General features: G+C 35.5%; 1 protein-coding gene and 1 long non-coding RNA gene across 3 annotated transcripts in view; one reads left to right on the top strand and one right to left on the bottom strand.

Moving 5' to 3' along the window:
• Nucleotides 1-16,649, top strand: part of LOC138705986 (uncharacterized) — a 394,464-nt gene that overhangs the window by 348,007 nt on the left and 29,808 nt on the right. The window lies entirely within an intron of this gene.
• Nucleotides 78-11,572, bottom strand: LOC138705980 (uncharacterized). The gene is made up of 4 exons (XM_069834823.1): nucleotides 11,471-11,572; nucleotides 8,626-8,891; nucleotides 6,265-6,854; nucleotides 78-4,193 (listed from the first exon to the last, which is right to left on the bottom strand). The coding sequence occupies exons 2-4, from the start codon at nucleotides 8,881-8,883 to the stop codon at nucleotides 3,809-3,811; spliced, it is 1,233 nt and encodes a 410-aa protein (XP_069690924.1). The 5' UTR covers nucleotides 8,884-8,891; nucleotides 11,471-11,572; the 3' UTR covers nucleotides 78-3,808.

Below are 16,649 nucleotides of genomic sequence, written 5' to 3'. Positions count from 1 at the left end.
GTAATCTTATTATATCTAAATATAATAGCCTCACTGCACATAATTGAAGGGCTCAGAGCCAAAGACGACCAACCCACAATTTTTTATTGTTCATTATTAAGCCTTTTTTCAAAACTATACATTGTTGTTACAGATTCATGATATTGTTCATTATTAAGTCTTCCTTCATAACTTTCGGTGTTTGATCTCGAACTCATTTCGCCATCATTGCTACAAATTCCATTGTCATCATTACCATAGCCTGGTTAAATTCACGGTGCAGCTGCTTTATATGTACAAGAGCGCGGCTATCCGGCAACAAAAATAATTCACAGAACAGGAGTACTAAGCACAGTATCCTTCAGGCTGCAGAGCCCTCTCCCGTTAAAAAAAGAGATTTATGTAACAAAATTGTAAGGCAAATGTCAGGTAATCACATGGCGAATCCTCGGCCTCATCGGAAATGCCATTTGCCATTACTAATTACATCGGCGATAATAATGACATAGTTGATAAAGCTACGTTAAATAACCGACTACTGAAACCATGTGCTAGAAATAGTTTTGTATGGGGTAGAGTATCGAAGTACTCCCTACATCTTAATTCTGTTTTGAAAATTCTCATGAGTAAACACTATACTTTCCATTCTATCAGTGTAGAAATATTTCCTTCATTTCTTATATAATATTGTAAGTGAGGTTTTACACTTAAGTTTGTTTAATTAAAAACATATATATGCTTCTAATTTATATTTGAAAGTGTTGTGCGTTAATTTTAAGTATGAGTTTGTCAATATTCGACTGATAATGAGAAAGGTACAATAGCTAAATGTGACTTCGATAGTAGTGTGAAGGCAAGTATGTTTCCGTTTACAAAACTGTAAATCTTGTTACTATGTTGTACCGAAATACTGTGGGGAGCTCACGAGAACAGCCCTCATAGGAATGTGGCGTAAGGCCAATCCTACACGCAGGGAACAGCCAGTGTAACGCCATTCTTGTTCGCAGAAAACTACATAGTGACACACTACTAACTATATTACCTTAACTAACCAACGTGAAAACATTCTATCAACTTCTAAAATATAAGCTAACAGTTTCAACTTATACATCACACCGACACAGAGTTAGTCTCAAACTATTTGATATTTTCAGCCACATTATTAAACATCATGTGGTGACAGTGATGTCATCTGTTTAGTGTCATAAGGGTCATACTCATAACAATTTATCTTATCCCTGGTCAGTTCTAGGAAGAGCGGTGCTCCATTCATCAATACCTTCCCGCACCGCACCTAAATAAAATACACCTCGCAGAGACCTTCTCGTAAGCACCGCACAGTACATGTGGTATTTCCGTGCAGGAATTCTGCGTTAGCAAATGATGAAGGATGGGTAGAACGGAGAAAAATTCTCTTCGGCCCTGGAGAGCAACACGTAGAGCTGAAAACTCGGGTTCGAGTCCCGGTGAGGAGAGAATTTTTCTCTGTTCTTCCCATCCTCCATCACATGAAAATCTTGCGCCCTGAATACAAAATATTATTTTTAGTCATAATATTTTTTACGTGAAACGTTTTAAGTGCGTTCCAATTTGGGAAAAATATCCATTACATTTTCTGTAATACTCTACAAACATCTTCCTTCATAACATCATCCGCAACATAACATTACAGAAAAAAAATAAATGAAGTTTGGATATCATACATTCAAGATATTTCTAGTGGCTTCAGCAGCGAATGCTGCATTTATTTCTTGCACTGGTTACAATATTAAATATTAATTAGAGATTCTAGTTTTCTTATTTATGATTAGGCCTATTCTAAGATGATTGTCATCAAGCAGTGGCCTACGATTATTTGAAATCATACAACCATCAACTATCTTAATGTGCCACATAATAGCTTATGTGAAAATGAGAACAATAAAGACATTCCAGCATTTGAAGTCCTACAAGTTGCACTAATATTGTGAATGAATAATTTTAATAATTTCAATGGACAGTAACAGCAATATTTTCGATAGCAAAAATAAGTTGTCAAATTATTTTAAGGTCTTTGTTACATATTATACAATATTGAATTTCTAGTTACCAGTTAAATTAAAACAGACAGTACCAACTGGAAGAAGCATAATATGTTGTTGTTGGTTAGTCAACTGTCCGAAGATAGGTTTGAATTTCATAAGTAACACCAATAAGGCATCACTCATGAGGCAACTACTTTAGGAGATAGTGGATAGGGTGACCAGTTCCTTTCCCCCTCCAATGCATACATCGCCAATAGGCTAAATATTCCACTAATCAGACTTCAGATGCATACAAACAATATTGTTCTTCCTTTGACACATATCGAAGCATATGAGTCTTTAATTTTAGAGTGAAGAACCATTATAAAAAAATACAAATAATAATAAATCAAGTGGAATTACTGTATCAAAAAGGAAATGGTTATAAATAATGAAGGGGGATATTATTTTCTCTAAAAATTTGTTTTTAATGCTACAGTTTTTCAAGTAAATATACACATCTTAAGAATGTATTTTACATCAAATTAACGATAACTTATTAGTCTACATATTAGTTGTGCTTAATTGAGGTGTGTCGGGGAATTTTATCTATAACTTATCATGCAATTAATAAAATTAATTCTAAATACTTTTCTGACCTCTCGAACATAATTTGGAGAACACATTCAACCGCCAAGTCAATATAAACAAGCAAATAATTATACAAAAACTTCATTTAACTGTAATTTTATTGTCAATTACTCAGTATGCAAACAGCATGAGAAAACAAGTAAAAGCAACGAGTTCTTTCGCCTTTTCAGGCATCATCAGGTAGCGTAAGAAATTGATGTAGGCTATATTAATGTAATTATTGTGAGCATGAGCAATTATCCAGTATTTAAATAATGTTTTTAATCTTAATTGTTAATTCTTACCATGTAACCACCACAGTTATATATTGATATAGATATGTTCACAAATTTAGACTCTTACTATTACTGTTCACATTTTTAAAAACGAGTTTTTATGATCTTTGTAATTACTTTGTTTCTTAGAATTTAATATCACTTTTTAAAACAATTAATTACGTTCATATACATCATTTCTTACGCTACCTGATGTTGACTAAAAGGGCGAAATTACTCGTAGGTTTTACTTGTTATCACATATTGTTTGGTCTCATGCACTGGCCGAAATTTCGGGAGCAAAGTTCTTTCTTAATGAGGACTGGAACCAGCGCGCATTCCATAACGCGAGTCCTAGGTAGGATGCCTTAAACCTTGGTTTTTCTGAACGGACGCATACGACATGTGAGGTGCGAGGTCCGCTTCGCACAAATTCGGACTATACGAGAGATAGTGAGTGGTTTCTATGGCTATCTCTTGTGTAGCCCGGATTTGTGCGAGGCGGGCCTCGCACCTGACATGTCGCATGCGTCGGTTCAGAAAAACCAAGGCTCTAGAGTTTAGACCACGACGCCACTGCGCGGCACAGTGAATGAAATCGAAGTACCATAAATTTACGACCAAAAGAGTTTTTCTTTATAACTGATGATTTCTTAATAAAGGGGCCAGAATTCGATTTGCGACAAACGATATTTGTTGCTCATGAAACCCTTGTGAGGCTTGTTTTTTGAAGTATTTTTATTTTCCTGTAATTTTCATTTCACCAAATCTCTATTATCACCACATTATTATCATCATCACCACTGTCATAAATATCATCATCGTCGTCATAAAAATCATTATCATGTTGCCATCTGTCAATAACCTCTCCATCATCAGAAAAATGTTAAATGAAGTAAGAATAATTGAATTTTCGTCAATTTACAACCAGCCTTTTGCTTCAAAAAGAGGCAATAGCGTTTTCAGAGATTCCATATAGATGGGACTACAGTTAAATGCTTCACGTCCATTAATAACGTTGTCTAAATTAGGAATTTTTTTTCGATCTGCTAGAACGGGACAACGAATTACGAACACACAGTCTCTGGCATAGATTCCCCTCTTGTTCAGCTGCTCGATGAATTCTTCCCTTCGAGGAAGTAAATGTTGATATCCGAACAAAGTTAAAGTATCTTCAAGCGTTATATAGTATTCTTCAATAAGGATATGAGTTTTATTCAAAAGGTCATTGCAAGTGCTGGATTCGAGGAAATAATGAATATCTACTGCTGGAGTCGTCCAATTGCTCACCTGGTAATCGACAAACCTGTAATAGAATAGAAATAAATTTGTTACTGAATTATTTTTCGAATTATTTGAATGTTTTGTTTATGTTTTTACCTAATGCTGCGCATATCAGCTTGTACATATTTGTGCCTCTGCCTACTTCGATCATTAAGAGGCTGGGGCAAACACTAGCCCTGATTCTAATTTAATAAGTTGGCATATACAGATGTTATCTATCAGTTGCTCTTAAATAGCTGAGAGGAAATCCCGCAGAAAAACCTCAACCAGGCAACTAGACCCAACAAGGTTTCATCCCGAGCTCGCTATTTTTGCAGCTGACCACTACTCCAAAGCGGTGCATTTTATTTTATTAACGTAAGAGATTAAATTTGATGTGTTACGATTAAACAATTATAATTTACATACATTGATTTTATGTATACTCGTCGTATTAAATTGTTCACATTCCTTCTGTAACTTTATTGTGACTGTATTTTATACAACGTGGATAATATTGTATGATGATAATAATAGTGTTATGGATAAAATGTATTTTTTTTTTGTTACCAATAATTCAGTAAATTGAGAGATTTCAAATAGGCCCTGGATATAAATTGTGAAAAAAGTGTTAAATAATAATGTGCCTTTTTAACTGAATTTAAGTAATATGACACTATACAGTGTGGATGGTTACCTCTGCACCAAAGTGAAACTGATAATAGATCATGAGGAAAGATTTGAAAAGTAATCTAAATAAGTTTTTTTCTATAACATTCACCGTTTTAGAGGAAATAGTTATGTTACTATGAAATATTTTGCAACAACACGGCTGCTGCAATAACTCCAAGAAGTTCGGCCTGCACTCCTTACCTTCCCCTCCCCCTCTGCTGTAATCAGTCGGTGATACGCGACGTGCGCTGCATTGCAAGATTTATTTCAACGGTTTTCGCTATTAGTCAGTTTAAATTCATGGCCAAATGGTTTAATTTGCAAAAAAAGATTCAATACATTAACTGATCACATTATTTTTACCTATCTGCTTGAACAGCAATCAGCCATTTGTCTCGGACCATTGCCTCACTAGCGCTGCAAACATTGGGAAAAGACTATTTTTTTTCTGCTTAACGGTGCTTCATCTAAGGAAAAGTGTAATAAAAGTTTCGTTATATTTAACATGTAGAACCACCTCCTAAATTTTGTGCAGAGGTTACCATCCACTCTGGATAGCAGGCCATGTAGTGTCCGATCGCGAAGGTAATGATATAAGTATAGAACGCCATGAAGTATCCAATACAGTTGCTTTACCATACACTTTTTTTACGGTGTTTAGAAACAGCCTACTTTTCATACGCAAAACTATTTATAAAACTCTTGCTTCATGTTATAACAATAAATAAATGAACACACTGTATGAACTAGATAGTTTATTTGAGAAAAGATCAAGGTTACCTTACTTTCTTGGATATGTTGTACTTTGCATTTGAATTTCAAGTATAATAATGAACGGATTATTCAATTGAATATATAATATAAAGATGTAAGCGGAATTGTGCATTGTGCCTGATGGGCGAGGGAGAAACTTGATCTAATGTCTTATACAATGTTGTTATTGGTAACATTCATAAGTTCAACAAGAAATGATATAATGAAATTATATAAACCATTGAGTAAGTCCTCATCAAATGAAATGCGGACTGCAAATACCATACAACACGGAATACCTTTTGTGCATACCATGGTAGTGATATAATTCTAGTTACAGTAAATCAATAATATTACGAATCATAGCATCGTTTTGGAATAATTCAAGTGACAGCTACAGTATACTAGAAAGATATATGATAGACAACTTACTGCTTCCTATTTACTTTTTAGAGTTGTTCTGAAATACCTCTCTACTTTATTTTCAATTCAAAATTTTCTTGATGTGCATCAGGAAAAGTGTTGTTCTAGACATCAGACAGAGAGAGCAATGAGAGTCATTTGTTGAGGATTCAGCAAGTATGGTGACATAAACATTTCACAGGAAATTATTAATTTTTTCCCCTTCTCGCTAAAGATCTTGCCTTTAATGGATGCCGAGTATTAAGCTAAGGTACCGATAAACTTACCTTAAATCCAAAGGTGAATTGTTGTCTTTTGAATAACCGAACATCATGTTATTGATCCACAAATCTCCATGAGTTAACACATTGAAGTCGTTCTCATCTCTTCTTCGTCCTTCAACATATCTTACGGCTGAATCGGGAGCAAGATTCAGTATTTTGTTATAATATCTTTCCCCATTTTCTGGAAAATTCTTAACTTCTTTCGCAACGCTAGTGTACATAGACGGAAAAGCGTCTTTAAATTGAGTTTCCGTTGCATCCAACAGTTCTTCGCTCATAAATGGTTCTAGAAGTTCAGGAATTCTGTCTTTGAGAGCAATAGATGCTGCATGAAAACGGGCCAGAGTTCTCATAACGAGAAGACAGTGTTCCATATCCAAACCAGTTGTTCTCTCGGCCATTTTGAACCCTTTTTTATTGAGATCTTCTAGAACAATTGTTGATTTACATGGTCCGATACGCGAATAAACATATTTAGCTGCAAAAGGCTGGCACTTTCCTGGCATAATTTCTTCGATAAGGTGATTCATCGCTGGAATGACGTCTCTCAACATCGCGACTTCCCTTTCAAACAAATTACCGTTTGTTGCATACTGTGGACAAAAAAACATAAATGAAAACATATGAAACTACAAGTAATTCCCATAATTTCTAGAGTTCTTGTTGAAGCACAAGTGCAATTAGTTCTACTCAAGAGTAAACTGCTAAAAGATCTATAGTTTCGCCGATGACGCGGATGACGTGAATATGTTAGGAAAAAATCCACGAACGATTAGAGAAAACACCAGAATTTTACTTGAAGCAAGTAAGGAGATAGGTTTGGAAGTAAATCCCGAAAAAATAAAGTATATGGTCATGTCTCGTGACGAGAACATAGTACGAAATGGAAATAAAAAATTGGAAATTTATCCTTTGAAAGTTGGAAAAATTCAAATAGACCTATCTTGGAACAGCAGTAACCAATATAAATGACACTCGCAAGAAAATTAAACGCAGAATAAATATGAGAAATTCCTGTTATTTTTCGGTTGATACGTTTTTGTCATCCAGTCTCCTCTTAAAAAAGATTAAAGTTAGAATTTATAAAAGAGTTACATTACCGGTTGTTCTGTATGGTTGTGAAACTCGAACTCTCACTTTGAGAGAGAAACAGAGGTTAACGATATTTGACAATAAGGTTCTTAGGAAAATATTTGGGGCTAAAGGGGTTGAAGTTACAGGAGAATGGAGAAAGTTACACAACACAGAACTGTACGCATTGTATTCTTCACCTGACGTAATTAGGAATATTAGGGGAGAGTCGGGTAGTATCGGACAGTGCGTTTCTTTCATCTACCACCATATGGTAGTACCTGAATGACATGGTTACGTTTCTCTATGCGACATCACAGAAACGTAACCATGTCAATCAGGTGCTATCATCGTGTGGTAGATGAAAGAAACTTACTGTCCGATATTACCCGATGTCCGATACTAGCCGACTCTCCCTTAAATACAGACGTTTGAGACGGGCGGGGCATGTAGCACGTATGGATGAATCCAGAAATGCGTATAAAGTTTTAGTTGGGAGACCTGAGGAGAAAAAGAGCCTTGCGGAGGCCGAGACGTAGATGGGAGTATAATATTAAAATGGATTTGAGGGAGGTGGAGTATGATGGTAGGGACTGGATTAATCTTACTTAGGATAGGGACCGATGGCGGGCTTATATGAGGGCGGCAATGAATCTCCGGGTTCATTAAAAGCTATTTGTAAATAAGTAAATATTACTATTATTAATAGCAATACTAGTTGTGGTTGCAGTGGTGGTGGGTGATGATGGTGAATCAGTAACTTTCCTATGGTCGTAGAATCTATTTAATATTAAGAATTTGTGTATATTTCTACTGTACGTCAAAGTAAAACCAGTAATAGACTAATATTTATTTTGGGTGTCACAGCTTCCATTTAACGTAACATGAATCTCATCAAAAGTGTCGACCTAGTTGGCGAGTTGGTATAGCGCTGGCCTTCTATGCCCAAGGTTGCGGGTTCGATCCCGGGCCAAGTCGATGGCATTTAAGTGTGCTTAAATGCGACAGGCTCATGTCAGTAGATTTACTGGCATGTAAAAGAACTCCTGCGGGACAAAATTCCGGCACATCCGGCGACGCTGATATAACCTCTGCAGTTGCGAGCGTCGTTAAATAAAACATAACATTTTTTTTTTTTTTCATCAAAAGTTCACGAACTAAAACACGCGTCGTGGAATGGTGCTGAAAATAATATTCATCTTATTCCTCATTCATTTCCACAATATGATATTCACACATTCAGAACCATAACTTCAACAAGATTGTAATGATATAATAAAGAATGCCGTTTACCTTATTCATTTCTTGCGCTGTTGGTTCTGTTTTCACAATGAGAGATATTTCTTCCGCTTTATTTTCTCTCAACACTTGGATAGTCGCTCTATACATTTCACTTAAGTAGTTGTCCCCCTGTGCTGTTGCTGCCTCGATCTGTACAGATGTAACTGTCAGGAAGGGGTCATTTTCGCTGGATTGCAGAGCCTTTTCAAAGAACGTTTTGTCCATCCAGCTTGGAGCCAGTTCCTCTTGCTTACTTTCTGCCAATGGCATTGTGAAGCCTGTCAACAGAACAACAAATGAGATTAAATAATCTTGTCTATTGTACCTAGTTTTGAAATAGTGATCTTTTATCTGTTATGGAGAAATGAATGCCTTTGGAAGTACAGAAAAATCAACACGTGAACTTACCGAAGTTGGAAAAAGTTCTTGAATCAGAACGTTTGAAGTTCTCTATGCGCCAAAATCAATTTGGCTTGAAATTCAATAGTGTGAAATTCATACTCTAGCTTATAGATAGTTATTCTACATTATAGCTATCAAGAAATAAGATAATCATCCCAGATCGTGGTGCTTCAATTTAATGGAAATGCATATTTAAGCTAATTTTCGTTCGTTAAAAAACGTGATGGTAGTCGCTTGTTTCGCTTTTTCCTCGTTTACGAAATACAGTATAATGACTTTAAAATCGATGCTACTTATGCCGCTTTTTGCGCGCACTCGGATCCTCATAGGTCCGCGACAGCCATCACAACTCTCACATAAATGCTCTAGTCCTAGTCTATTTTCATTTTATCTTATCTCATATTACTACAGTACTCTTGCTGAAATACAAATTCAAATTGATTTTAAAATATGTATTAACTTTATGACTCACCTTAAATATTATGATAGTGTGGATTCGAAATGAAGTGGTCCGCGCGCGTTGTTTCCAAAATACAACATTGTTGCAAGAACGTTATCAGACGTATATTAGCATGTCTTTGAGGACAACTGAATGAAACTGGTGATACACAACAGAATGTAATGTCATTATGAAGACCCTATCGTGCAATGTGTTTGGAATGTTTTCACGAATAATTTATGTCTGAAATACTCTTCTAGCTCCGAATTACAATTTTATATTGTCTAAAAAATACACATCAATTGGTTACATAAGTCATATAGCTTTTGGTGGGATAATTTGTTTTTTAATTGTCTTACCATGTAAAGTTTTAATATTTAGTGTTTATTTATTTAACCTGATAGAGATAAGCCCGTCAGGCCTTCTCTGCCTCTCTACCAGGGGATTACAACTATAATATGAACAACAAAATTACAATTAATATTAAATTTACAATTACAATTACAATAAAAATTAAAGTACGACAAGATTACCTGATTAATGAAAGCTAGACATTTTATCATAGAAGTTAAGAACAAAGATTATTTTTGTATTTACTGAATTACAAATTAAACCTAGAATAACAAAATTCTATAGTGATGAAATTACCGGATATTGAAATTTTTTGTGGTAGATTAAGAGAACTATTTACAAGAAACCATGTCTGAACGAGTCTCAATTACTGACCAAGTGCCTAGTAAGTTTGCTTTTGAATTCAATTTTATTTCGACAATCCCTGATGCTAGCAGGTAACGAATTGTTTACTCCATCAGTAAATATAGCGCTATCTATCGACATAGGAAAGTGATAAAGTGGAAATAGTATGCATGAGTGACAAAACTTAGGAAAGTGACAAAGTGAAAAGAGTGAAGTTCCCTATGCGCCAAAATCGGTAAGGCAAGGGAATAATAGTGAAAAAGGATAAGATACAAGTAATAACCAGAGAGTGATAATAAGTAAGTAGTGATACAAATATAATAACGAAAGTGGGATTGGAAAGGTAATGAAAGTGTAGAAACTACTTCGTCTGAAAATACACAGATCAGATTAAGAGGAATAAGTGGTCAGTGAACATTAGTGATTCAAGCGGATAAATAAGTTAACAACTATGAAAGAGTTCAACAAATGTAAACAATGTTGGGAACAATTGAAGAGTCCACTGCAAGAATGATGGATGTCATGTGGAATACATTTTGCAGGAGAAGCAATTGAAAATTTGAAATGCTTAGCGCTCAAAGCTTAACTGTGATTTTCCGATCATTACTGGACAATGACTATCAGTGTTAATGCCATATAACTCTGTATGTACATTCTATATGTCTTAAGCTATGCATTGACAGTCTTCGTTCATTTTCGACAAGAAAGTGACATCCATCATTCATGCAGTGGACTCTTCAATTAATAAGAGATTGAGGGAAGTGATTGTTTAGTTAGATGAGATTAGTATGAATTAGATAGATAACTAGGAAAGGGAAGGGTAAATATAAAAGGAAGGGAGGTAAACAGAGGTGAGGGACGTGATAGAAAATGATCAGGGTCATTTATATGTAATAGCAGCCGGATGTTTAGAAAAAGCGTAAGCAGAATGTTACGTATCCAAGGCACCGATGGCACTGTACAGAAATGTAAAGGACCATCACGACCCATGTAAGCTGGTGGAATAAATATATCATCATTACCATCATTAATTATGTCTTTTCTTTCAACATCACTATTTCTCTAAAGTAACAATGTTGATAGGGTTGGTTTGCCTTATACCTTTTTCAGAATAGAGCTCTATGTCTCACTTTGCTTTGATGTGGTTCGAGAACCTCGTATCTAGGAAAAATTGTGACTCTAAATGTGACTCTAAAGGAAAAGTTTGACCGCAGTTTTGATTATGGTATAGTGGATATAGTGTTGGAGATTGTAACTATGCAACATGGTGTAGGCTAATATTCTCTATAACCTCAATTAAGTTATTATACTACAGCTTACCTCTCTTTTTGTTATAAAATATCCAGCTGTTGCAAGTGATAATCAAGCCGCACTTTGTCTCAAAACTTCTGATGAATGATTTTGTGCTTGTATGTTTATATATATAATATCACATAGTAGTGACAAAGTCACTTGCGCAAGCATGTGAAACAGATAACAGATAAATGTTTAGATAACGGTAAGTACTGGGAACAATAAGTGATTAAGAGGAATCTGATTATATCTAAATACGCACTTTGCACTGAGATATCTATTACACAAGTGCTGTAATATATTTTGAAGACGTAATGCTCAGAGCGAAACATAGTGAATTTAATTTTATACGTTTTTATATAGCCTATTTGAGATTTCTACACATTTTGTAAAATATGTAGCTACGCTTGCGTATTTCATACTCGTGTAGGTACTTTAATAGCCTATCATTCGTAGGCAATCAGCTTAGCTCAGATGATAACGTGTTTTCTTATTGATTCGAGGCACCATTGGGACGTGGGTTTGAATCCCGCTTACCCTGGTTATCGCGTTGGGGCTTTTCCGACGTTTCCTCAAGTAGTAAAGTGAATGTCAGTCTATGGCGAATTTTCGGCCTCATTTCGCCATACACAATTTCACTAACAGCAATTTCGTCGTCTTTATGTAACATGTCGTTGTTAAATAATAGATAAAAATGTATGTTTCATATATATTACTGTTACTTGTGTAATCTCTTTACCCTTGCGAATTCCGGTCTTTGTGGTTTTCCTTAATTTGTCAAGGATGTGGCTGTCATTCAACACTGGCGCAGTCGGTAGTACTGGCCTTCTGTGCCCGGAATTGCGGGTTCGTTCGCTGTCCAGGTCGATGGCACTTAAGGGGTTAGGTACAGTAGTGGCAAAAAAAAAAACCGGACCGACCCTCGTATCTGATTTCAGAGTCACAGATTCAAATTTTGCTAGTCACAAAACACATCCATCTTAATTGTAACAATGAAATTTATTGCATTTGTTCTGTTCTTATCGTCTTTTGTTTCCTTCAGTGCCTCAAATTTACAGACGAAAAAACTTTTAGAGTTTTATTTTCATTTGGCATCAATATTACATTTCTACCTCTATTTGGCAAAGATAACTGCGTATTTATACATTAAATAGCAGTACATACCTTTGGCTTCACTATCCATATTGAAATTACCACAGTTTGAAACAATACACAGCACAGGATTCTTTTGTATCAGCTAGAAGGGTCGGTCCGGTTTTTTTTTTTTTTGCCACTACTGTACATCTTACACCAGTAATATTTTTGGAAATGTTCAACATTTTTTACCTCATTACTGTATCTTGTACAATAATGAAAATTGGTATGTGTAAAACACTGTCCTTCTGCTAGATGAAAAAAAATACTTTTACTATTTAAAAAAAAATTATTCATATATTTTATTTCAAAATTCAAAATGGTGACAGTCCACTGTGCAGTGATGAAGCGTTTCCCTCATAACTCATAAACTCGTTACCTTTTCCATGTTCTCTCTCTTTTATTTTATTGATGAAACTCATCTTTACAATATCATGCTCTTTAAACTACCTTCCTTAATAAATAATATATTTTTTTATTGTATGTTTGAAGAAAATACTGATATTTGACCATTTTTAAGTGAATTTACTTTTTATCAGACGATCTATCAATGGTAGAGGAGTGATCTTGCATCATATTGTAGATATAACATGCATAAATACACACAAAAAATTTCATCACAGAATGTTGGATAGTTTTTTTAGTTATGTGGGAAACGGTTCATCACTTCACAGTGAACTGAATTTTGAAAAAGAATGTAAATAATTCTTTTAAATCATAAAAATATTGTTTTTATATAGCAGAAGGACAGTGTTTTACGCGTACTAATTTTCATTATTGTACAAGATAGCCTACAGTAATGAAGGAAAAAAATATTGAATATTTCCAAAATTTTACTGCTGTAAGCTGTACCTAGCCCCTTAAGTGTACTTAAATGCGACATGTCAATAGATTTACTAGCATATCAAAGAACTCCTGCGGGACAAAATTCCAACACACTGACGACGCTGATACAATCTCAGCAGTTGAGAGCGTTGTTAAATAAAACATAATTTAAATTTTAAATTTCATTCTACATTCTTTAGTTTCTTTTGGAAAACTGCTTTTAATCTATCACGTTAATGAAGATTGGTGACGAACGATTTGTGCACCAGGAGATAATAAACCTTATACTTTTAGTTGGATATTAAACGACGTTATGTCAATGAGCCTACTCGAGTATTTTGCGTCCATGGCATTAGTGATAGCGGGTTTATATTTGGCGAGATGAGACTGAGAATTCTGCATGTTATTACTAGGCCCGTACTTCGTCTACGAGGCTACAACATTAAGTATTACGGTACTGGACTCGACAATGCACGTGCATATGCAAGCCAACTACTTGACTGGGTGCTCATGCGACTCCTATTTGGTCAAGTTGGGCAGAACAAAACATGGTCCACTTTAACAATTAGATTAATATTTTTAATTTAAATTATTTACACTACGTACACTAGAATCTCAGGAGGAAATTAAACGCAGAATAAATATGGGAAATGCCTGTTATTATTCGGTTGAGAAGCTTTTGTCATCTAGTCTGCTGTCAAAAAATCTGAAAGTTAGAATTTATAAAACAGTTATATTACCGGTTGTTCTATAAGGTTGTGAAGCTTGGACTCTCACTTTGAGAGCGGAACAGAGATTAAGGGTGTTTAGAATAAGGTTCTTAGGAAAATATTTGGGGCTAAGAGGGATGAAGTTACAGGAGAATGGGGAAAGTTACACAACGCAGAGCTGCACGCATTGTATTCTTCACCTGACATAATTAGGAACATTAAATCCAGACGCTTGAGATGGGCAGGGCATGTAGCACGTATGGGCGAATCCAGAAATGCATATAGAGTGTTAGTTGCGAGGCCGGCGGGAAAAAGACCTTTGGGGAGGCCGAGACGTAGATGGGAAGATAATATTAAAATGGATTTGAGGGAGGTGGGATATGATGGTAGAGACTGGATTAATCTTGCTCAGGATAGGGATCAATGGCGGTCTTATGTGAGGGCGGCAATGAAACTCCGGGTTCCTTAAAAGCCAATAAGTAAGTAAGTACGTACACTAGAATACGCTATTTTACTACTTACACTATCATAAAGAATGTAGATGTACATTGATCACACAATATTTACACTTTTATGCAGTGTTCTATTGTAATGCAAGGAATTTTATTTAATATTATAGGCAACTTATTTTGTAAATAGTGTATAGTAGTTAAATATGTTTGATCGATTTAAGCCTACAACCTTTATGATAGAGTAAATAGTAAAAATAGCTTATTCCAGTGTACGTAATGTAAAGGAACTGGAAGACATTGACTACTTTCAAAAGTTGATTAGCCTATAAATTGTAATTTCTTAACTCTTAGGCCGGGTGCACACAGAATCAGACGCGGCGCGACGGTCGCGAGCAGACACGGGGAGACACGGAGAGACAACATCGAATGACTGCTTAAAGTTCGTCGCGAGGAGACTGTCTGATAGCTGCAGTGTACTGCGCATGCGTTAGTAGTGGCTATGATTGCACGCTTTCACTATCTACAAATACTATTGTTGCGGATAAATTATTTGTTTTAGTACAAGAAATATACGTTCTGTACAATCTTTGAAACAAACGCCGATAATGTCGTTTGTAAAAATATGTGAAAAATTGCAAATGAGATGAAAGCACCACTAATAATAATTTGTAGTAGGCCTACTTCTCTGTTCTATACTATCACTCATTATTGATTGAATATATTATTTGTCTTTATTGTGAGTCATGAAGTAGTCATAAAATTACATTTGTGCATTACATCAGAAGTATTTAATTTTAAGACTCTTTCAATCGTATAGATTTTTAGGCGCAGGCGTCCTTGGGAAATAATAACCAAATACTAGCCTTGGGTCACGCCAGGAGCGTTGTTAAGGGGCCTCCCTGACTGGAATCCCAGTTCTCTTGAATGCGTGTAGCGGGTAGGGGTAAGCTTTAACTGTCGTACACATAATTGAGTTATGTAAATCAATCGAATCTTGCCTGTCTTGGGTCTTGGTGTTCTATGGTTGAGTCTTGGTCGCAGCAAAGTTAGTTTCTATCTGTTAAAAAGATGAATGTGTTACAGTGATTGTTTTAAATGTGTGATAATATTGTAATAGTGAAGTTTTAATTTAAGTAGGGAAAACAATTTGAAATAATTATAACAATTCGTTATCATGAGGAAGACGCAGTATGCTCAATGAGTGGCGGAACCATTTAGCAGTAACCGGTAACCTGTTTTACCTTAAAAGCCAATAGATAAATGAAGAATCGAAATTAGTGGAGAGGAAAACTGGATTTTTTATTGCAGAACACTATTCAATTCAAACAACAGACCATCTCTGTGATCTGTGTAAATCCTGTTTTTCTGATAGCAAAGGAGCGGTTGACCATAAGCTCCATCGTACAAAGTGCACTGCAACTGCATGTGACATTTTGAACAATTGATCATCAATGTTTTGGAGATCAAATGTATAGTTTGCTACTTGATGGGAGCAATGACATTTCTATCACAAAACTGCTAGGATATTATTCTAAAGCGAAAAATATCATAACCACATATCTACAAGTGGTAGAATTAAACGAGTGTAAAAGTGAGTACGCAACGTTTGATTATATTTACTAACAATCATTACGATAGGTTTATTTACTGAAGTTCTGGTGCTTTTCTTGTGTTTTTTGAACAAGGATTTTGCGTTTTCTCATTTTTCGGGTTGGCAACACTGATGGTCCCATGCAGTAGCGGCTGGTGGCCAAAATAATGAGTGTGCTACAATCGCTATATCGGTCTACTGTATACACTTGTATGTATTTATCTTAATTTGAGACTCGCCTATTGACAAATATGAAGTCCATACGACGTTCTTTCCTGCTGCAGAACTTGTCAATTACCCTGATGTTAAACCCCTCCATCTTGGATATCATACTTTTTTCTATTGACAGTATTGCAAGAGCAGTGAGGCGATCCTGGGACATAGTGTTCCTTAAAAACGTTTACATGCGTTTCAAGCAAGAAAAACATCTTTCTGGCTCAGTAGTGGTCATTATGTTGTAACCAAAATGTTTAACAACTTCGTTACTTCACAGA

Source organism: Periplaneta americana, chromosome 9 (assembly GCF_040183065.1).
Source record: "Periplaneta americana isolate PAMFEO1 chromosome 9, P.americana_PAMFEO1_priV1, whole genome shotgun sequence".
NCBI lineage: Eukaryota > Metazoa > Arthropoda > Insecta > Blattodea > Blattidae > Periplaneta > Periplaneta americana.
Note: the sequence above shows the minus strand (reverse complement) of the source record. Positions and strands in the feature narration are given on the sequence as shown.